Genomic DNA, 24,000 nt, shown 5'->3' on the forward strand with positions numbered 1-24,000 from the left:
CTTTGATCGATCTATCTAGCTAAAACTTGTGGATTCAATCAATTTATCCAACGATTTTTTTTTTTCATATTTCAAACTTTCTAAATTTCTTTATGCTGTGATTTTAGGGGAGCGAGAAATTAATCAAGATTTCCCCGTAATAGAGAGAAAAAAAGAAATCAATCACCCTGAATGGCAGTCCTGGTAATTATTATACACACACGCCCAGTTTCTGTTTTTGGGTTAGTGTTAGGGTTACGGTTACGGTTTAGAGTTAAGGATGAAGTTTAGGGGTTAGCAACCTAGCTAGGCTATTATCTATATAAACATACTTGTCTTTACAGTCAACCTACATGCTCGCGCACACGCACCTAAAGTTAACCTAGCATCCCCATTTCCACTTGTGCCTACCTGCTGCGTATGGCGAAGATAGAATATGAATATTATTCAGTGTCATTTTATCATCACCTTTTCTTTATAGGTAAGGAGCAACCAGAGGATTTTATGAATCTCAATTCTGATTACGATAGTACTGATGAATATGTGTCGCCAGCGACGAGATTTGTGTTTTTTGTGACTACGTTGGTCAGCACTCCTCTTATGAGTGCCCCAATTATCAGAAGCCCACAGACTCTTGTGGAAGAAAGTTAATTTTGCAGCATTTGTGGTAAAAATGACCACCTGGTTGCGTGGTGCCCATTGGCTCGATCGTGCCCTCCTGGCACAAAAGTTGAACCTGGTGCTGAAATAATGTGTAGCGTCTGTTATACTTACATGTGCTCCATTGAGTCGCAATATTGCAACATAAAACCTGATCATCATACATTTGCGCAGTTAAAGGACTTCTCGGGTGAAGGATCTTCTAGCTGTCATAGAACTAGAAAATGCTGGCGATGGCAATAATGGTCAGGATTATGATAATGAGAACCCAAATACAGAATTCCAACGGTTTCGTTATTCATTTTTTGTGGCCAATCTTGCTCCACATGCAAATGAATTTCTTATTTCAACTCATGGTATAATCATGGTTTTGTGCTCTCTCTCTCTCTCTCTCTCTCTGGTTGGTGATTAAATATCTCTTGTATACAGATTTACTGCTTTATATTTTATTGTCTACGAGCACATAGGATTAGGATAACTTTAAAAAAAAAAAAAAAAATCGCAAACTAGTGCGTTATCCCAAAGATTTGGTTTGAACTTTGAAGCTATAGGTAAAGGACGCTGGCACATTATGTTTTGGGAAACAAGGTTGAGTTGGGTGATGCATACATTTTCGAGTTGTGTATGTTGCCCTTTTTTTTGGTTGTTGGTTGGTTAACTGGCTAGAATTTAATGGCAGAAAAAGCAAGGGGAATAATTGTGGGCTGTGTACCCTGTGAATTTTGGTATACTATCGTACATTCGTAGTTTTTCCTTAATATGAAAGTGTTGAAAATAGCAATATGCTTAGGTCTCATTTGTCTCAAGGGCATATAATAATGATTTAGATTGAGTATCAATCAAAACACGAGCTAGCCCTACGTTAGTTGTTATAAGTGTTTTACTGTACTATTAGTTTGGTCTGTTATATTTGGTGGACTGTTGGTCAACAGTGTCACAAGGTCATATATATGTGTGGGTGATTGATTTTGGTGGTGGTTGATCATATTTGTTGTGGAAAGAAAGAAAAATATGCTGTACATCTAATATGCAATCAATCTTCTGTAGGTTACTGAAATTGATCTCCATCGTCATTTCCGTGATTTATTACCAGATGTTAGAATTGGAGATGTTATAGCAGTAATGGTACACAACCATGAAGATAAATATTATGGATATCTGGAATTCAGGACACGAGAAGCAGCATTATCGGCTATGGAGAAGGGACATCATACTATTATCTGCGACAAGAAAATCAAGGTACAGAGTCTGGTTGGAGATTATAGATGACGGGTCTAGCTTCTTCTTTATAATCATGGTATGCCGGGAGCTATTATAATTAACTTTTGAGTGAAGCAAACGCATACTCATTGTAATTGACAGAGTTTATACTCCGTAGCTAGCAGTAGCATGCTCAGACCGTCATTATATTTTTTTCGAATGATGTTGTACGTGGAAATCACATTGTACCTGATCTGATCGGTCCAATTTAATTCTCTTTTTTCTTTCTTTCTGTTGCAGTGTTGCCCTACATCATTAGTGAAGCAAGATCTGGTTCTTTTTTCCCCATGAAGTTCAGGAGCAGCAGAAGCTTATATTGGCGCCACTAGGTCGCAATAAGTATTTGAGACGACCTCTAGTTTTAAGTTAATTTCTTTGTATTGTAGTTTTTAAATGGTTAAATTGTCATGAAACCTACATAATAAGCAACAAAGTGCAAGTGGCCCGAGAAAAATTTGATAGGCCGTTATTGGAGAGATCTACCAAGATTTCTATGTTAAGCTCATTACGGCTTTCATCTTTTTCTTCCTTACTATTATCTACTTCATTTATATTTAGACGATCGCCCCTTCTTCAAAGGACAATGTTAGGGTATTCAATAAACATCGTTCTGCGACTAGTTCTAGATGACAAACCTAAGGAAACAGAGTGATATATATGGAATTTATGGAGAAATAGTAGAGGAACAAATTTGCTCTCTGATTTGGTTGTAGAAAATTTTTCAAGAAGAACAAATTATCTAACAAAACTTGTTAACCCGATCTATGTTAAAACCTTTTAAAGCTCTAAATTTTACCTCTGGTTTTTCAATCATAGGTAAAGAAAACTTCTCATCGAACTCTACTCTTCCCTGCTTAACTGGTCAGCTAGGGGAGAGGAAGTTAATTTTTCTTGTCAAAAAAATAATTCAGTAACAAATTATCTCCAACGGACTTGGCAAATACCCAGAGACTTGGGACCTTGAGCGCTCCATGGCCAGAGGCTCCCCGCTCAACTCCGCAAATAATTTATTTATTTATTTTTGGTAATAATAACGTGTCTTGTCTTTTTTCCACCACCTCCTTCATTTAGTAATGTTAAAATCGATTGAGTTAATCAATCCAAATTTTATCCAAGTAGCCGTCGGCCGTTCTGTTCCATCATTTCATGCATGAAATGTTCCTCCCTAGTCCCTATATGTTGAGGAAGGAGAGTCGCACCTCTCCGAAATGCTAATTATTCCTTAGCGTTTCACACTTTTAATTTTAGTCCACCTAGGTTAACAAACTTGTATTGTATTTGCGGAGGGTGTTGGAGATGTCACATGAAAAAGAGTAATGTTAGAGAAATAAATATGTAGATTAAATTAGTGAACTAAATGAGATGTCACTATTAGAAAATAAGCACGTTTATCAATGATTAAGTAATAATTCAATTATCAACTTCCATATCATTTAGTTTACAAAATTTAATCTACGAATTTAATTTCCCTATCATTAATCTATAAAAAATGTCTTAAGTAGTATTTCATAGCTTATGTGTGGTTGTTTGACATTAGAAAAAGGACTTGATCTGCCCTGAAGTTTGACCTGAAACTACATTGACCGAAATAGAAGGGAAAGCGTTGCTCTCCGATCCATTCCTCCTAATTCACCAACTCACAGGAAGATTAACTCAGACTCAAGTGTTGCTGAGAAAAAGGAAGCATTGGGTTTGGGCAAAGAAGGAATCAAATGGCAGGAGGTGAGGAAGTGGAAGTCAAACCAATTGACAAGGAAGCCTTCAATTGGGGTTCATTGGAGCTGGTAAATTGGCAGCAAGTGTTGCCATCGGATTGGTCAACCAGGGGATTTTACCACCTTCTCGAATTTTCACGGCTCACCGGAATCCAGAAAGCCGGCTGGATTTTACATCTGTTGGAATTCAGGTTTATCAGAACAATCATCAGGTACATACATGTTTCTTAGTTGGTAGCTTTGGTGTCTCTGGATGATGGATTTAGGCTAAATTATATAGAAATGCTTTGCACAACGGAATCATTTGAAAATCCTTTATTTAGTTAATCTGTAATGCTCATGTAGTATAAATTAGTAATTTAGTAACAACGTAATTCAATTTTATACACTTTGTAAAAAAGCATGTATGTAGCTCTAAGCCTCTAACCCAAAAGGAAAATGATTTCATGTGGAAGTGCCCTTCTTTTTAAACCTGCAACTTTTCTATTTGAGATACAATCATGGTGGTTTTGCTGCACTTCTTGCTATACGAATATGTTTTACGGGTTATGCATCCTAATATTTACGGATGTTACCTCTCGGTTAGTATTTATCGTTAATCCTGTATTGCTGCATTGCTCCAAGTATAAATTAGCCTTCAGTTGCTGAACAAAACAAATTCTTTGCTCATTTATTAGGAAACTTGGATTCCTTAATTAGCTTTGTATTGCTTCCATCTCATTATACTGCTCTTATAGTTCCCTCTCTCTTTTTCTTTTTCGTTAATATCTTGGGCAGGTGGCTGAAGAGTGTGATGTAATCATTTTCTCAGTGAAACCTCAAATACGTACGCCTTCCTTTGCTCGGTTTCCTTTTCCAGTAAATATATGAATATAAGATATCCACCATGTTCTACTCTGTAATAGTTTTTCCTTGCACTCATCTCTTCCAAGCAATGACGTCACTCTCCTGAAATAATTTTGACTGCATTCTGAGTAATGCTCTGTTGAACACTGTTGAACATTGATAATCTTTATTAACTTTTGAAATTGCTAGGTAGATCCGTTCCACACATTAAGTGGAATTTAGAAGGAGAGAGGAGGAGGAGGGAGAGGCTTGGTAGGGGGTGGTGAACTATAATTGAAATCAAATGATGAGAAACCTCTTGACCAAATAACATATTTACCCTAAATAATTGAATATCATAGAAGTGTATGAAATTGGTTTGTTTTGTCCTTTTGATCATATATTGGATTGTTGGATATGCAGTTAAGGAAGTAATCCTGGACTTACGGCCTCTACTTTCACAAAATAAACTTCTTGTGTCGCTTGCTGTGGGACACAAATTGAAAGCTCTACAGGTTTGTATACTGCTATATGAAATTGGCAGCTTGTTACATCAATGCCTTGGTATTAAAATCTCAGTAGCATTAAATTGTGAATCGTGATGTCCCAACTTCTAAATCAATTCATTAGAAAGGTGATATTCTTTAAGCTTATATCCTCCCACTCTAGCTTCACACTTTTTGCCCATCATTGAGTCTCAACTGCAGGATAGCCTCAAAGCACTTGCGATATTTAGAAACTTCGATATGCTTATAATTTATCAGTCCCACGTGGCCTGACTGCTTGGTATACAGTTTGTAATGGAATATCTCCTAGCAACTTAGTAATGTAAAAGCATAAGTAATTTATTGTAAGTTTATGAAGGTTAAGAGTTAGTTTTTGTTGGATCATAAAGAAGCATGGACCTGAAAAATAACACACATTCGAGCGGTTTAAGAGCTCTCTTGGGTACCCTTCCCTTACAAGCTGGTTTTTAAGGACAAGTTTATGCATCGCCTCTTAACTGGATCTGCTAGATTGCTCCTCTTTACTCAGTAGTAATCAATTGTGCTTATTATCTAATTGTGATTCAGCCTGGATCATTAGGTAGTTCATAAACACTGGAATTTTTTTAGCTACAATATACCTGTTATACTATTACAATTTTATTTTTTGAACTGATGATGTTAAAAATTGAGAGAACCGCAACCGATGTACAAATCGGAAGGCCTTTTTTGTTGACCAATCTTCCAAAATCAGTCTTTATGACTTAATAAACTTTATAAACAAATCTATTTTGTTCGCGTATAAGTCATTTTTGTTTCTTTCTTACTAAGGTAATGATGAATCAAGTATCTAGTTAGTAAAAGTGGAAGTTACCATAGAGGAAAAAAATCAAATTTTCTCATTCCCTAGCGTTATTGTGATATGCTTTGTAAAGTTTTCTGGGGTGATTCTTTTACATTGAAGTTTCTGAGCTTTCATATTTTCATTACTTTGTTCAAATCTTCTACTCAGGAATGGGCTGGTCATTGCCGATTTGTTAGAGTAATCCCTAATACCGCTTCTGTCATTGGTGAAGCAGCTACAGGTAACAACTAGTTCCTGGTTCTCACATTTGTTGTCCTTCTCTTTTAGGCCATAAATTGTGCTGTACTGAAATAAATTCCTTCCAATTCTTTAAATTATCGACTTCATGGCCCTTAATTCCTTCAATTAAAGGATTTAATCAATATATTAAGTTCATGTAGAAGGTATTACATTGCTTGGATTTTCCCAATCTGAATCAACTACGTAACCAGTTTTCAGCCTTAGTTTTGTCAACATCAAAACCAATAGATTTTAAATTTATATGAGGATAACAAAGATCTAAAAGATTACGAAGATCTCCAGTGGCCTTCAGTACTAAGAACTCTCATCTGTCAGACAGATGAGCCATTTCCTTCAACCTTGAAACGCTGCTATATTACCGAAGACAGAATATATGTGGATCAATTGCATAGCATTGTTCTAGCTTTATCCTGCAGTCTCCTCCGTGTGACAATGTGTGATTACATGCAAACAGTTATGCACTTGGGTGAAGCTGCAACAGTAAACGACGGTGAGCTAATAGCAGAACTATTTGGAGCTGTTGGCAAGGTGTGGAAAATGGACGAGAAATTGTCTGATGCTGCTGGTGCTGTTGGGTATGTGCATGTCTTGTTATAATTAAAAGACCAGACATGTAAACTGGGCACTATTATACCATTAGAGTTTAGAAAGGCATCCTCTTGCATAAGCATCTCTTATATATTCTTTTTAAAAAAGAAATAACTGAATGGATAGAGACGCACATTGACAGAAGTTCATCAAATTTAGTGGTTTTTTTTTCCTTGGACAATTTTACAGTGGCGCTGGTACAGCATTTGCATCTATAGCAATAGAAGCTATGGCTGATGGAGGTGTAGCTGCAGGCTTACCACGAGAAATTTCTCTGAGTCTTGCTTCTCAAGCTGTAAGTGGAATCTGTGCTGATTATTTTTTTCAAGATTGTCTATGCTGGGTACTTGATGTATGTTTCTGGAAACAATTCAATATTTCTATAAGTGAAGATAGCTAGAAAGCTCCAGACTTGTACTTTCGGATTCACAGAGCACTTTATGGTGAGGGGTTATACAATCATATGGATATTCTCATGCCTCTGTTTTAGTAGCAATAACCCCTAGAAGCACGTATTTATCTTTTGTTTAACATGCTTGTTGCTCTATAGACGCATGAAAAATTAAAAGTTTAAATAAGGGAAACGTGCACAAATAGATCCGGTTACAAATTTAATTCAAAAATTGAATTGGGAGCGACATTAAACAAACAATAAGCGGTATATAAACCACATGATCATAGTAGTTGCCATTATCCACCAAAGTCAAAAACGTCAGGCAGGCTCATGATATGCCATGCGCTTTGCCTATGGAAATTATATTGTTTACGACCTGAGGCGATGTCCCAGGATTATGAACTATTGTTGGCCTCTGATGTATAATCTCTCATTTCTGTTTCTCTTGTGCTGTGCCAAAGTTCTATGGAGCAGCAGCCATGGTGATGAAAACAGGAAAACATCCTGGTCAGCTGAAAGACCAAGTTGCATCACCTGGAGGAATCACCATTGCCGGGATTCATGAGCTTGAGAAGGGTGCATTTCGTGCAAGCATGATGAACGCGGTTGTTGCTGCTGCTAAGCGTAGCCATGAGATGGGTCAATGACTTCACTTTCCGCATGTTAATTTTGCCAAGGTAGGGTTGCATACATTGTGTCGTGACAAGTTGTAAAATTGATCTGTATGCTGGGGAACGATTCACATAAAATTTGTACCAGGTTGCTCGTTGTATGACTCCTACTTTTCTGCATTGGGTTGAAGTGAAGTGGATTTTTCGTCTCCCAGTGCATGAATGTATATTTGAATGCTATGTGAACAAAGTTGATTCTCTCAAAGTATATCTTATAAAAATAATTGTAGATCTGCTTTAATAACGTGTCAAGTTAGAGTAATCACCTCAAAAACAACTGACAACGAGTTCAAATCCTCAAGTTTTAGGATTCATTTGATAACCATGTCGTCTTTGTATGTGTTTTAGATATGAAGTAAACTGAGGAAAAAGAGGGATGAAATGGTGATAGGGATGGCAAGAAGTAAAGAGTAAAAGAATGAACAAAAATTCTTAGAATCCTATGTATCAAACAGGGGTGGGTGCGGGTTGGTTTGAATTGGTTTTGGGTCAAAACCGAATCAAACCGACTAGGTCGGTTTGGGCAAAATTGCAAACCGAAACCAACCAAGTTGGGTCTAAAATCGATCAGGTTTGGTTAACCGAATGTGGCGGGTTGGTTTGGATTGATTTTCGGTTTTTGTGAAGATGAAAAGACATAATAAATTTCTTTTCCAAAAGTTACAGAACATAACATTAGAATGAATGATTACTCAAAAAAAAGTACAAATGAAGCAGCCTAAGGAGCACATCATAGCAGCAACTACTGCATTTTCCAAATGGTGCCCCTATGCTTCTCCAAATGGGCACGTGCAAAATAGAAAGATGAAACGCAAACGCATGGTTAAATCCAACGTCAGAACAGAAGACACGTGTTCAAATCATGATCTCCACCACCAGATCCTGAAACGTGTCGTCAAATCCAATACCAAATCAAATCTGCTTTTGTTCCGCGTCGGAGGATCTTTCCAAAACGAACTAGACGACCGACTAGTTCAGTACTTCTCCTTCCCGCTTCGAGAAAACGTAACAAACTGAACCAGTCCCCCGCAGCGTAGTAAGAGGAATACGACGTCGCATTGCAGCCATGGAAGCGCTACCCATCCCGACGGACACGTACAAACTAGGGTTTATCGGAGCAGGTAAAATGGCTGAGAGCATTGCCAGAGGAATCGTCCGATCGGGGGTTCTCCCTCCCAATCGCATCTCTACCTTCCACCCTCACCCCAGTCGTCGCCAAGCCTTCGAGTCCTTCGGAGTCCATCTCCTCTCCGAAAACGACGACGTCTGAACCCCCCCCCCTTCTCTCTCCCATTTTCCGTGCTTTTACGCGTCTCCGTATCTAATTGAATGACTGAAGTTGCATCGTTGCAGGTGCTCGAAGAGAGTGACGTCGTCATTTTCTCTGTCAAACCTCAAGTTGGTATTTCCATTTTCCATTATCTCGGATTTGTTTGAAAGTTTTGTTTTAATTGAAAGATTTGGCTCTTTTTTTATCTTATTTGTTGAATGATTGAAATAATGTGCATTGATTGTAAAGATATATATGGGGCATGAATGATTAGGTGGTGATTTTGTGGTTGTTTACTAGATAATGATATCATTGTGGTGTTGATTTTGCGCAGTTAAAGATGTAGTTTTGCAGTTGAGGCCGCTTCTTTCCAGAAAGAAGCTGCTTGTTTCTATTGCTGCTGGAGTCAAATTGAAAGATCTGCAGGTCTCTCACTTGCAACTCTTCTTACTTCTATCCACATTGACTGTATGGATTGCCAAAAACCCTGTATTTCATTTTTGAATCCCTCGTTTCCAAGTTAATGTTTTGATTTTGATTGTTTTGCATTCAGTTTTCTGAGGAAAATCATGTTCTGAATCTGTTACATGTGTTAACTGATTTAATTGTTGTACACGGTGTAGTCAAAAGTTTATATCAGGGTATTGCTAACCCAAGTTTTTTAAATAAGCTATATTCTTAAGTGCTACATAAGAATAGATTCACATGGCCGTGGGGCACAAACAGGAAGGAATAAAAAAGAAAAAGAAAATATGCAATGCAAGAAGTAGCTAAGAGTTGGAGTGAATGAGTTATAAATGTTTTCAAAGAAGAAAGTTAGATGTATAATTTTTCCTTTTTACACATTATCGCAGCCACATTTGGAATTTTGGATAGCCGCACTCCACAGAATTAGCTCCCCATCTTCTCTACTATTCCGTACTGGCCAACCTTCTTTCATGTCTCTGCCCTTTTGCAACTCTATGGAGTGACTATGAGGGGGCAGGGTCAGAGAGTGGTTGCGGAAAGACAGAGAGTAGGAAATTAAATTTGTGCGAAGGGGAAAAGGGAGGACCAAAAGCTGGGCTGAGCTAATTAAGTCTTTCATGCATATGTAATCTTTTTGAAGGCCGAGCCAATTCTTAGTTCTTTGTCTGCCCTCTGGATCTTATTAGAAGTTGACAGTGAAAGAGGACATTTTTCCCTTAAGGCCACCCTTTTCTTTGTCTAAATCCATAGGCGAATAAATATATTGTTCTGTTCAGCATTTGGTTTCCTTGCTGTGTCAAGTGAATGGATTATATGATGCTACTGTTTACCAAATTTACTCATAGCAAAGAAAGCAGGACTGGCTTTTCTATCACGGAGAAATGTGAAGTCCTCAATGTTTGGTTAGCTATACGGAGGCTGAAAGACCGATATATAACACAAAACATGCACACTATAATCTGATGAACTGAAGGAGCAATGTATCATGTGCACATAAACTGTCATCACCTTAGCATCCATTCTTAAATTTTTAATTCAGGGGACTTGTAGTTCTCCCCTTTGTTTTCCTTTCTATAGGGAAATAGTGCAGTTCGTAATTTTCCAAAGGTATTTAAGATGTCATGACTGAAAATATAGGGCAACGGGTATTACAGGTCAGTATCTATAAACAACTGTATAATAATCATTATCCCAACTTATTAATGTGCCAAGAACCAGAAAGAATGTAGAGTCGTGTTTGACAATAATGTTGCTGGCATTTCTCTTTGCACAGAGTGAATTAATTGCCCAGACTTACAACAGTTAGCCACTCCCAAGTTTAGCCCCTTTTTCACCCTTCAAATTGTACATAGTAATGAAAATTGAAGTTTCTTAGTAATTTGGGTTACTAGTTTTATGATTTCTGGAACAGAATAATTTGTTTTGGCCTGCATGCTTTAGACACTACCAGGGAGGCATGATCCGGGAAATGACTTTTAAGGATCTAATTTATTTGGAATAAATACTTTTATCATGTTATACTTTCATGCATTGAGTTCAATTTTCTACTTTAATAAATAACTTTTGAGCATGTTAATCTTACTTAATTGAAAATAAAAAGTTGAGTCCATGGCCTCCAGATTTTCATCTATTTTTCCAACAAAATTGTTCCATCCTTCTCAGGAATGGGCTGGTCACAGCCGATTTATTAGGGTAATGCCAAATACTCCTTCAGCTGTCGGTGCAGCAGCCTCAGGTACTTATGTTATCCTTTTAATATTTTAATATTTCATATTGATGTTAAAAATGTATGCTTTATTGTTTTTCTTTATGAACCTGTAAACTGTGCTGGCTACAGGTTGTATTTGAACTTTAGTTTGCTTTGCATACTTACAATGCTAAGATACAATTAGATGCTCCATATATCTATCAAGTTTTCAGTGAAATTTAAGTTGCATAGTGGGCATTTTTGTTGTTAATAGGTTGGTAGGATTTTTCTAGCGTAATATTTCTTTTCGGCGAGCCTTTTCTAAAGTAATATCTACTAAGCATTATGTTGTACTTCTCTCGCCCTGCCCTTCGAACTCTCCCTATGTAAAAACTATCAGCTATTTACACACTGAAAGGTATTTTTCTTAGTATTAACTAGGTAAAAGCTTGGAATATGATATCTGGCCACTGTAGATCATGCTTCTATGATGTGACTGTGGTGACAAGACATGAAATGCAGATTACTTATATCTAGTCACCTGTATTTTAGAATTCTTCAAGTCTCCCTCTAGCTTATGCACATTTTCCTTGGATTGTTTTCATATTATTTGTAATCTGGTGTGCCAATTTTGTAAAATGGATGAAAAATGTCATGCACCACTAATCTTCTGGTGAAATAGTTTTGAGCTTGGGAGGAGGTGCAACAGAACAAGATGGTGACCTCATAGCTAAAGTATTTGGATCAGTAGGCAAGACATGGAAAGCTGATGAAAAATACTTTGATGCGGTTACTGGCCTGAGGTATGTGGCTTTTTGTCTACTTGATTCTGATTCATACTTCAATGCAAAATGTTCCTTATCTCCTACTGCAATTAGAGACTTTTTTCCCTTTCAAGTACCCTTGCAATTAGAGAGGTTTTTCAGTTCGTCAACCATGAAGTATTGTCCAAATAATAGTAAACTGTAACTTAAGAGGTGCACTCATAAATTGTGGTTTGATTAATGCGTTTTATAAACATACAGTGGCAGTGGTCCTGCATATATATACTTGGCAATAGAGGCTTTGGCAGATGGAGGAGTTGCTGCAGGTCTACCTCGAGAACTTGCGTTGGGTTTAGCATCTCAAACTGTAAGTGTATTTATACTGCTTGGTGGTTTAGCGCTCAAGCAGTCATTTGGCATCATCATACCATCGTGTATGTGTGTCTATTTCTCACAAACTTTAACAGTGTAGGTCTTGATCTCCTCGAAAAGGACATTTGACATAAAATATATGAGAGCACCTAATCATGTTACTTCTCAAAGTAAAGCCTTTACCAACAAAGGTGTACAAAAAAATTGACATATTGTATAACTCCTACTGCCTTTGGACCTTGATGTTGGTGGCTTGAACATCACAAGTACATTTTGAAAAAATGGCTCTCTGTGCAAGGTTTAGAGTTTATAATACATTTTCTTGGCGTTTTGCATTCCAAAATATTTTGTCAATTTGTTTCTCATCAGTTTGGTGTTGTGGGGAGGTCTGATTCTTTGTTTCTTTTTTGCAGGTATTAGGTAGCAGCATCTATGGCTTGTCATACTGGGAAGCATCCAGGTCAGCTAAAAGATGATGTAACATCACCTGGTGGAACGACCATTGCCGGCGTTCATGAGTTGGAGAAGGGTGGATTTCGTGGAATATTGATGAATGCAGTCCTTGCTGCTGCCAAGCGCAGCCGAGAATTTTCTCAGAGCTAGACACAGATAGTGACTTTCTTATTTCAACGCATATTCGTTGCCATTGCAATGAAATCCAATTTTTGTTCTCCTCCGTAGCTCAGGGGATAAACAAATCGTTTCCGCAGAATATTATTACGGATTATAGTACTGCCCCTCGCTGCATTCTGCTGAATTGAACGTTGCTTGAAATACGTTGCTTGAAATACTGCTTCAAAGCTTGGAATACAGGTAAAATAAGTAAAGTACACTTTCCCACTTCAGATTTGAGGTCTATTGCAACATCATAAAACATTTTCAAAACATTTCATTTTCATACTTCGTGTATTATTTTATTTCAATATAATACATCCGTTACATTTTCTTATCTATTGATTCGTTAAGAGCTGACATGATTGTCATATTTCTATCATGTGGCAAAAAAATAATTTTTTTATACATTTAAAATACTATAATAATTTATACTAAAAAAAAAAAATTAAAAAACTAAAACCCAGAATCCATTACCCCCCCCACCCCCTCCTCCTCCCTCCTCCTCCACTCTCTTCACCCCCTCGACCTCACATCCCTCAACCCCTTCCCTCCTCTCTCCTCGAACTCCTTCCCGAAGCTTCGCTCCCTTCTGCCTGAACCCACCCCATCTTCCACAGCCGCTCTCCACCCGAACGCTGCAAATGCAAAGCCCTAACCCTAGATCTTCCATCCCCTCCAGTACGTCTTCAACATCTTCGTCCACAACACGTCCACCACTGCAAGCCCGTCGGCAACACCAACATCGCCTCCAACCCTACCCACGTCGATTGGCGCTGCAAATCGGTCGACAATGGCATCTTCTTCCTCGTGCGACAATCTGTTGCGGGTCGCGGTGGTTCAGACAGAGAGCACAAAGTGGTGAACACCCAAACTCCGATTGACGAATTTGGTGGTGGTGGTTCAGGCACAGTGCGCAAATGGACTGACAATTTGAGACGTGGATCGAATTTAGGGATTGGGTTGGATTCGACAAAATTTGGGGGTTGGATTTGTCCAAATCCTAAATTTTCCTAAACCCAGGTCCAGGTTGCAGAGGCTGAAGTCGGCATCAATGGCAACGACGAATGAGGAAATGGGGTTTGCAAGGGGAGAGGGAGAATGCGGCTGGGGATGGGGAAGGGGAAGACATACGTTTTAGGGTTTTATTTATTTTTTAATTAATATTCTAATTAAATTATTATTTTTTAAATGCATAGAAATTTTATTTTGCCAGGTGACAAAAATTTGGCAGCCACATCAGCTCTTAACGGATTAATGGATGGAAAATGTAACAGATGTATTATATTAAAATAAAATAATATGAAAATTAAATGTTTTAAAGAGACCTTAAACCTGAAGTGGTAAAATGTAATTTACCCAATAAAATAAGTAGTAACAAAATCCTCTCCTTGATTTTATCTTCATTACCGTAGCGCTGCGGATGTGCTTTCAGGCTCATGTCAATGATTAAAGTTGAGATTTTTTGTGGCCATCATTTTATCTCATGGCCGGTCGACTTTAAGTTGTAGTTCTCAAACCAAACCTAGGGTGAGATTTTAAAGGTCATCGAAAATGAAATTTTTTTAAACCATAATATAGCAGAAAGCATGAAAATTCAAATCGGGTTGAAATTATAGTTGTCCCAAATGAAGGCTACCTGAACTCGATGGTTGGTTGTGTGCTATTAAACCGAAATAAAAGACGATAAAAAAACATTTATTAACATAAGATGTGTGGAAGATAAAAATGAGTGTGGATAACATCATACACAAAATATTCGAATCAAGTTAGTGTTGTTTGGATTAATATTTGAACATTGCATCCTTTTTGATGAATTCTAGGTATTCCCCAACCAGTTCTTTCTCTTGAATTCTTCTTCTTCTTGTACAAAGCTCTTTAAAAAATTTAGCACATTCTGGAACTTGATTTGTTGTACCAAGAATCGGGGTATTAACTTGCACCTTTGGAAATGTTTCGAAGATGACTTTCTCTCTCTCATCTTGGATTGCAAGAACCTACAAGGAATAGGGATATTTGGTGGAATAAGGTTAGAAAGAATTGAATTTGGAACAAACTTACTAGAATTGGATGGTGGTGGAGCTAGGGTAGCTATGGCAATAGGATTAGAGATGATTGGGTGTTGCAGTAATGCTTCTTCTAAGCTTGCCGTGGCTGAGTCTTCCTCCTCCTTCTCCTTGGACAACAGCTCTTTGTCCACTTCTAGGCTATATTTGGACAGCTTTGGTTCAACTCCAACCTCCATCCCACTTCCCAAAGTGATAGCTTCAGCGATTTCAAAATCTCCCGTTGAGTTGACAATAGTTGAGCTAGAGAGTTCACTTTGTTCTCGAATTTGTCCAATGAATTCCGCGATCTGTCCAAGTTGATTTTTCAATTCGACCATCTCTTTAGCTTGGTTTTCTAGATCCTGAGTCAAAGAAGCACAAGAAGTATTTAGTATTTGAAGAATTTGAACATGATCCATGGACATACTTGAATTTGGTTGGAATTGTTGTGGGGGAGGCTGTGATGGCTGCACAGATCTTGAATAGAACTCCTCAAATGGCTGCCAATATCCTTCTTGTTGAACTTATTGAGGTTCCCTCCACATAAAATTTGAATGATCTCTCCCACCTAGATTGTAAGTGTTGGAAAACAAGTCATTCTTTGATTGATTATGGCCCTGATAACCCCAAGCATTAACACTATCCCAACCTCCCTTACAATTAATTGAAGATGTTGATTAGTTTGATATCCTTGCCTGTAGGACATATCAAATGTAGCCACACTTTGCATTGTGGATCTTTCAATATACTGCAACATAAGAGAAGTAAGATTCGCCATTTGAGCTTGAAGATTAGCAATTGTCATGTCTTGCTTCTCTAGTACCTGAAATCAAAGAAATAAAACTGAATCAAATATCAAAAGTAAAATAAATAAAAATAAAAAATAAAAAAAAACAGAATGATTAGCAATTTTACTAATCCCCAGCAATGGCGCCAAAATTTAATGTGGTAAAAACTAACACACAAATTAAACCTTATAAATTATGCAATCGTAGTACGAGTAAGTAGGGATCATTCTAGTCCGGGGATTAGAAGGGATGCTAATCAACACAAACTAAACTTATAAAACTAAAAACTAAGTTAAACTAACATTAAAACAATGAGGGGGAGATTTTGGACGAATTTAATTAAAACAAAAGTAAGGTGCAGCAAGTAAATTAAATTGTGAATGAAATATGGATGAAATGATAGCTAAAGGATTCTTCTCAACACATGAAACATATGCATACAAATCGATTTCCCGTTAAAACCATGAATGACAATGCCCCAAATTAATTGTGAACATCACTAATTAACTCTCAGATTTTCCTAAGTTCATTGAATTGGACTCAGTGATGCAACCAAATTATTATTCTCAAGTTCCCTAACTATGAAAAACATGATAAAGATACATCTCAAAGATCATTAAGTTCTGTGAAAATCATAAGCATTGACAAAGCATTCGTAACTATAAAAAGCATGATACTCCTGCCAAGAATTTACTTAACTCAATCATGACTAGTGACTTTTACTACTTACAAATATAAGTTCATAACGATTAGGTGAAATTCCCTTATATTCTAGGATCAAATCCCTGCATGCAAACTAAGTGTGCACCCTTAATAAACATACAAGAATAAGTTCTTGATAAAGCAAATAAGTAAATCGCATTCATGTTTTTATGAAACAATAACTGGATGTAATCAATTTATATAAAACATATGATCATGGCTTCAAATTCTCTTCTACCTAAAAAGAAACTTAGTTACAGATGTTCATCATAAACTGAAAAGCAATCTAAAATAAACATTAAAACTTAAAATAAAGATAGAAAGAACTCTGAAAATTCCAGCAACTTTAATGGATGAATGGTAGGCATGGCACACCCTAAATCTCTGCAGGAATTTCATATATATAGGGGAAATGGTTGAATCCAAGGATGAAAGAGTTTTGGCGTTTTTGAGTTATTTTAGGATTCTAAAAATTAGGTAAAAAGTGTTGGAATGTGATTAGGATTCCTCCTTGCAGCTAGAGATAAGATAAGATAAGATTGGATAAGATAAGATAAGGTTGAATTAGATTGGATAAGATAATGTTCCTCTTCAACTAGGATTCATCTTTCTTGTGTAATTCCTTGCTTTCCAAGCCTCAACTTTAATTTCTCCAGATTTTAGCAAATGTCTAACACCATTTAAACACCAAAAATGTTTAGCCCATATGCTATCCACGCATGTTATCCAATCCAAGTCCAAAACTGGTTCAAATTGCTCCATTTTGCCATTTATTGTCCTCTTTACCAATTGGACCTACAATAATAAGAAAATAACTTAAATTACCAAAATAAATTGAAATTAACTAAGTAAATGCAAAGAAATAAAATAACAAAGTCACATAAATATGCTTCTATCAAGTTCAAGGCCAAGGGCTTTTGGGCAACCTTGCTTGGTACCTTGAGACTTCGTTGGGCAACTCGGAATGTGACTTCTTGTGGAGAGTGAAGATGATAGAAGGTATTGCAATGAACGGAGTCAAAGAAGGGCACCAAAATAGCTTATCTAAACCCCAACTGTCTAGCACAGAAGCTGGGGTCGTAAACCTCCAGCCCGCGCTCATAGCAGTCATTCCTTACTCCCCAAGCTAGGTCCCTTGGTTGAATACAACTGATAAATCTCTCTCTACATAAGGGGTTAAGCGTCTTCTCCAAAAGCATCTTGGAAAGCTTGGTTAGAGAACCAAGGATATCTTCTTAACACGGATACTCCCCATTCCAGGTTTGCTCGAGTCCTGCAAACTCTGGAGAAATAGAGACAAGCGAATGTAGAGTGATTGGTTGGAGAACCTTTGGCTAGAATTCGGGCAGGAGCAACACCCTTGAGGAATTCAATGTTGGGAGCCCAAAGTTCGAGGAAATACAATTTAAGCCAAAGCTGAATCATCCAAGTTGGACTATTAAGATTGGTTTCAAATGGTTCACCCTTAGTAATCTCATACAAAAGATGGTAGAGATGAGAAAGAAGGAAGAGGCTCGTGGCTACATCGTCAAAGTTATGAAGAGCTTTTACTAGAGGAATTTATTCCACTTTCACTCCTTTAGATTTATTGGGGAATACATGTTTGTTGAGCCAGTAGAGGAGAAAATATATTTGCTCATGATCTTTCTTGGCGTTGGAGGAAGAGAAGCCATATTCCTTCTTGGTAAACGAGATAAAGCCTGTAAATGTGGTCTCATAACTCTTGAAGGTTAAGGAGTTATACTCCATTTGAAGAAAATGAGCAGAGCTGCCCAAGCTTTCAGTGGTCGGGCAAGAAGAATGAGCCCAATCATGGGTAACATCTACAACCCTGCCCGAGGGCCTTAGCTCAAAGACCTACGCCATATCGAGGATGGTTGGGGACATGGGGCCCATCCTAAAGTTAAAGGTATTCGTGCCCAAGTTCCAAAAGAGAAGAATCGTAGTTAATAGCTCGGGCTTAGCGATCACAGTCGACTTGGACAACATTATCAGCTTATAAATTTCGTTGTTCGTCCATTTCCTTTTAAAGACGGGCTCGAGTTCATTTATCCATTGTGTCCATACCGCATCCTTCATAAGTGGGAAGCCGCAACGGTGGTTTGACCATTTAGAAGACGAAATGCCTGACTTAGCCTGAAATAGGTTGGGAGTATACCATTTCTTCTTGGGCATATTTTTTTCTACAGCTACAGGGACCTGAGAAGTCCATGCAGGCCCCAAGAAATGTACTCCTCCCTCCTCGAAGAAAATTTCAGTATGTAGGCATGCCCGAGGACGATGAAAGCCATTGAGCAAGCGGCGTATAATGGAAATCCCCTCACTAGTCTCGCAGAGAGATTGAGTTCAAGCAACTTTGGGTGCCATTGAGGATTTTGAGGAAAAGATGGGAAGAAAATCGGAATTAGGAGGCAAGAATTGAAGAATGAGAGAAGTTTCTGGAAAGTCTGAAGGCTTTGAGAGTTCTGGGAGGTTCTGGGGATTTGAAGGCTCGAAATGGCTAGAGTATTTAGCCAAAGGGTTTAAGTGATGATTATATAGTAAGTGGTTAATTAACGATGGAATTCGTGGGTTAGTGCAAAGGTTTAGTTAACAACGGCTGTTTTAAATGGTGCAAGTCCCGAGTGAAGGCGTGCGACAGTTATTTAATCATTATTAGCGTCTTAGGTTGCAGACTCAACAATGAAGGGACTTTCTCGAAGCCTAACACCAAGCCTAAAGGAAAATTGAAGCCTTCTCAGCCAAATACAAGTCACGTGTTTACCATTAAAGAGACAAGTGATGGAGACTAACCTACTACTAGCCAAAGAACACTTTCTAGTGGTATTCCAAGTAAAAAACTGATGACTTACTACCCTCTAAGTGTTTTCGGGCAAGAGCAAAGTCACAGCAGTTGGGCTAAATTGCCTATAAAAAGAGAAAAGGCCCCAGAGACAAGGACACTCATCCAATCAAACAAACAAACATACAAACTTTGCTCTCAAGCCAAATTTGCATTCAAAAGCTGAAATCAACCCAGATTTAGTCATTTTTAGCGACAAGCTATCTTTTACCCAGTTTAAAGGTTTGCTATCTCCTTTAGTGGCGTATTATCGATTCCCTTGTGTAAATTTGTGTACCATCCATCCTTTTTTAGCATATAAACCCCTGTTAATTCAAAGAGAAGTGATTGCAAGAGGTTCAACCTTGACAGACAAGGTGAAATCTTGCCCGACACTCTTTGTTTGTTTTCTAAATTTGTAAATTTATCACTTAATGCATTCTCTAGTATGTATTCAAGTTATTTCCATCAATTTTCCTATCTTAAGAGTTCCATTTGCATCTGAATCTGGTTAGTTTAATGGATATGTTATCATTAAAATCAATCAAGAACCACGTAAATGACTTAAAGGGCTTGGACTCCCTTCATTTGAACATACAAGACTATGAACTAAAAGTCCTTGTTTACAAGGCAAGAAAAAGAACTTAATGTGGACTTAACCCATCCACGACAATCCTTTGATAATAAGAAGTCCGAGTAACTTGGGGCGCAAGTAATCAACTAAAAACACTCTTGTTCTACATCTGCTATACTAAGATAGCAGTGACACACCTAGCACTTAGTTAGTTTTGATTGTGAGCCTCAAGGCCTACACCTAAGGCCGCACAAAGGCACCTTTCCGAACTAACTTTGTCCTCTTCTTGTAGCACATCAACAAGCAAGAGCCCGACTACACATCTAAAGTTCCAATCCCTTGGGTAGCTGTGCTGAGGTCCAAGGATCGTTCTCTAGAGAAATCTTCGCCCGAACAAGTGTAGTGTTCTTACGTGGTTGAGTAAAATGACATTAGCAGGTTACTAGGTGTGCTAGATCCCACATCACCTGTATGATAACATGTGAAGTGTCTTTATATGTGCAACCCCACATTTCCATGTAAGTTGTGTTTCTCAGCCAAGAACAAATTCGTTTGGGCATTGCTTATTAGTATCATAGTTGAACAAATCTGTGTTAGGGCACTGCTGAGGTACTCGGTCTAAGTGTGATAGATCCTACATTTGTTGGACTCACATTAGTGTGTTTATTACCGAATGGAGATCCTATCTGGATTTCTGTGTTTGGAGTTGGCAGACTCAGAGATCCAAACCACTCATTTTAAATCTTACGAACCCATTATCCCATCTCACTAGCTCACCTCCACACAGACTAAAGGGTCTAGATCTCTTTCTCTCTTTCTTAAGCAGCCTGAATCTCTGAATCTGTGGTTTTTGGACTTCAAGATTCGAAGAAGATTTCAATTCATTAGTACCACCATGGGATTGGATTTAAAAAAAAAAAAAAATCCTTGTGGGTGAAACCCAAAGCGAGCAATATCTTATTATGTGAGACAATTTATGGTGTACAGTTATAGCTAAAGGTGAAAACACTATTTTAGATTTCGACAATTTTACTACAGATTAAAAGTAAACTATTGACCAAATCGACCTATCATGTTTGGTTATTTTGTCTCTATTTTAGCAAAGGTTAACAAATTGGGTGACGTGGACCATGTGTGGTCGTTGGTCTTCACACACGAGACAACCTGTTCCGGTACCATGAATGAAGGAAAAATTGGCTAAACTAAGATTATTTGAGTATATATGCACTAAAAAATAAATCTTAACCGTAAAATTCAAAGCCTAGTGGTGAACCGTGACTCAACTCAAATTTACAAGAAAGAGTTGAGAACCATTATACCTTTGTAGATGTCTTTGCATTTGCACAGGCTGTTCACCCAAGAGAGGGCCCTCATTCCTTTGCTCTCCTTTGCTTCTTCGGATCCTTGACTTCTTGAATTTGGTTGGTGGAATAGGAACCTCCAAGTTTCCATGATCATTATGGAACTAGTCCAAGCGAACAAAAATGCTCCATATAAAAGAATTTCTCCAAATAAACCTTAGTTGTTATTTATTCGTTCCATCTTAATCATAGATGTGTGACCTCTTAAGTTCTAACTAAACCAACAAGTGAAATTAATTAATAAATTAATTTAATCCCACAATCCATAAATGACACCTAACAGCATGTCATGGTTACTTGGATTACATAAAGGTATTCATAAAATAATCATAATACTCTTTCAAACTTTGATTGTAATTACAATGTAATTCGATTCTTTTATCACTCATATCTCGATTAATATATATGTGATATAAAATTAAGTCAAATCATATATAGATATATGTTATCACCATGCTGCATCTCATGTTGAAGCAGGTCTTACAAACATAGCTTGATCAACAATTACTTTGCCATAAATTTTCGAGATGGATCTTCAAGCAGCTTCGAGGGAGATCTCCTTATATTGAACAGTTACCACAAGGTAATAGATATCGTATTGCATATTCCTATATCTCCGTACTCATACACATGAACTCATGCCATACACTATCGAGCCCTGCGAGGTAGTGAGGGCTTTGTGGTGAAATTGAAAGTTCATATTTGTAAGCACAAGATATCCGATGATGCTTCAAGTCTAAGAACTATTTGCATACTACAATATGAAGATTTGTATCGTTTGACATATGGTAAGAATCCATTCGTTTAAGCTTCTTTGGCGATCAGTGTTTAGTGGATTTGTTCAACAAACAGGCACATGTATATCCATCACATGTCCAACTCGCGTAGCACAAAACCATGTTAACCTTAATGCGATATGCATCGGCCTTTCCAGATAGTTAATGTCTAGTTGACTGTCCAAAAACGGTGAGAAACTTTTGTTTATGGACTAAGTAGGAATTTTGTTTATGGACTAAGTAACTATGGAATATAAGTCTCCTTGCCCTAACCTCGTTTAGGACATTGCTCTCATACCTTTAATCCTATGGACTTATCCATAGTATATAATCTCTATAATATCACTACAAAAAGATAAGGCTTATGTGATGACATATATTCATCACGAAAAGTGAAAATGCGTCACATCCAATGTAACTACTAGTGTCACTTATAAGCCGTCACTGAAAGCCCATGTGATGAATTTTATGCTTGTCACATATTTTGCATATGATGCCATCTACACCACCCATTAAATGATTAGGATACCGCATTCGAGGAGATATGTGACAAAATAAGCGTAACAAAACACAAAATTTAGTGACCTATAAATTCGTCACATATCATATGTGTGAGTGACACTAAAATCGTCACCCATTCCTTTGATATGTGGGGCAGCATGCGTCACATATCTCAAAATCAAATAGCCATTGGTTTTCAATATGTGATGAACAAACTACCACATATGTCACATATTCATGCATCTGGTATTTCATAAATAATCATGATACATAATTTCGGAGCAGAAAAAATCAAATCTTCAACAACTCAGACACACCATAACTAAGCATTTAGTAGAACACACAAAGGAATTAAAATTTGGCTTTCTCAATAAGAAAACAAACCTATCCGTCCTATTTCTCTTTGGCTGCTACGCTAATCAACCTTCCTTGTTTTTTTTTTTTTTTTTTTTTTCACTTGTCCAAAAAAATGCAAGGTGTGCAAATAAAGAACTTAATTGCTTTCTATTGAACCTATATATTATGACTTTCAATTTTCTTTCCTCACTTTACATACAAATAGTTTGGTCTATAGAGAACCTAAAGAATTGAGAATCTACCGTAAGTCACAATAATATGCATCACACGTTAATCCCTTGCATAAGCACAAACATGAAAGTTCAACAATGAAGACGTGATGGGGATGATTGGGTAAATTACAATCAAGTACATGTAATTGGCATACAACATCTATAGTTGAATTGTAAAGGTTGGTTCTCATATTTCCTATAGATTTCAGCACACCCTTATTCTTTCATTTTGGTTAAACGGAAAATTTAAGTTTAGCAGATTATATTTGAAAAAACTAATAATTCACTAATATCATTAGTATGAAAATTATATATGCTAAAGCCAAATCAAGGAGCTTCATTGTTCTTAAGTACAATGAAAGTACAGAATTGCCCCCATTTTAACATTCAGTTTTGTCTTTCTTTTTTCCAATTGCACAGTAAAATGACGAAAACAAGCAAGGGGTACGTGTTGCTTTTCTACGTTTGTGCATTGTCATTGCCTCTTTATGACAACGTTCCTCCTCTTTCTATCAAACTCATTGAACTAAAATCCACTACCTAGCTTCTCCTCTAGTTCCCAAACCACCGCTACCACCATTACCACCACTTCACCTAATCTAACAATGCCGCATCACACCTGGAATCTCCCTGTACCACCGAACACCACAATGTTTCCCAAGTTCTTCTTGATTGAAGGTAAGCGAATTAAGTATTCTGGATTATATTAGTGTTGAAATAGGTTTGTTTACAATAACTTTTGGAATTATTGAATTTGTAGGCTTTGTTTGGTATTCTAATTATTTTGGCATTAGAGTCTAGATTGGAATTTGATTTTCATTCACAAATTTTTGATAATCCCCAACAAGAAATTTAGGAATGTGAATTAGTTTTATTTTTGGGGGGTTTATTCGGCTTACTTTTTTTATGACTCTCTCTTTCTCTCAGATATCTGCTTTTTCTTCTGTCTTTGCATATTTTGTTTTTATGTTAATTTTGCAAAGTTCCCAACCATTGTGTGTGAGT

General features: G+C 37.3%; 2 protein-coding genes across 3 annotated transcripts; both read left to right on the forward strand.

The window, feature by feature from the left end:
• The first annotated feature begins 3,443 nt into the window (after window positions 1-3,443).
• Window positions 3,444-7,887, forward strand: LOC103937888 (pyrroline-5-carboxylate reductase). The gene is given in 8 exon segments (XM_009347862.3): window positions 3,444-3,663; window positions 3,666-3,826; window positions 4,392-4,440; window positions 4,863-4,954; window positions 5,937-6,009; window positions 6,484-6,604; window positions 6,807-6,912; window positions 7,473-7,887. Coding segments are annotated over 8 exon segments (840 nt in total). The 5' UTR covers window positions 3,444-3,611; the 3' UTR covers window positions 7,659-7,887.
• Window positions 7,888-8,641: 754 nt separating this feature from the next.
• LOC103937889 (pyrroline-5-carboxylate reductase) lies at window positions 8,642-13,192 on the forward strand. 2 transcript variants are annotated; one of them, XM_048574520.1, is made up of 7 exons: window positions 8,642-8,946; window positions 9,036-9,084; window positions 9,287-9,378; window positions 11,083-11,155; window positions 11,790-11,910; window positions 12,133-12,263; window positions 12,668-13,192. In XM_048574520.1, the coding sequence occupies exons 1-7, from the start codon at window positions 8,749-8,751 to the stop codon at window positions 12,844-12,846; spliced, it is 843 nt and encodes a 280-aa protein (XP_048430477.1). In that variant the 5' UTR covers window positions 8,642-8,748; the 3' UTR covers window positions 12,847-13,192. The 2 variants fall into 2 exon arrangements, with proteins under 2 accessions (XP_048430477.1, XP_009346138.2); XM_009347863.3 differs by having other exon boundaries at window positions 8,643-8,946; window positions 12,133-12,238; window positions 12,657-12,923.
• Window positions 13,193-24,000: the final 10,808 nt, after the last annotated feature.

The sequence above is a fragment of a genome, unplaced genomic scaffold, assembly GCF_019419815.1.
Source record: "Pyrus x bretschneideri cultivar Hongxiangsu unplaced genomic scaffold, Pyrus_bretschneideri_v1 Contig72, whole genome shotgun sequence".
NCBI classification, from domain to species: domain Eukaryota; kingdom Viridiplantae; phylum Streptophyta; class Magnoliopsida; order Rosales; family Rosaceae; genus Pyrus; species Pyrus x bretschneideri.

What these genes read in the sequence shown, in the direction of transcription:
- LOC103937889 (XM_048574520.1), top strand. Translation starts at nt 8,749, where the DNA reads ATGGAAGCGCTACCCATCCCGACGGACACGTACAAACTAGGGTTTATC. An exon ending in CTCTGTCAAACCTCAAGTTG is followed by an intron (nt 9,085 to 9,286) that starts GTATTTCCATTT and finishes GATTTTGCGCAG; the next exon opens with TTAAAGATGTAGTTTTGCAG. An exon ending in TCAAATTGAAAGATCTGCAG is followed by an intron (nt 9,379 to 11,082) that starts GTCTCTCACTTG and finishes CATCCTTCTCAG; the next exon opens with GAATGGGCTGGTCACAGCCG.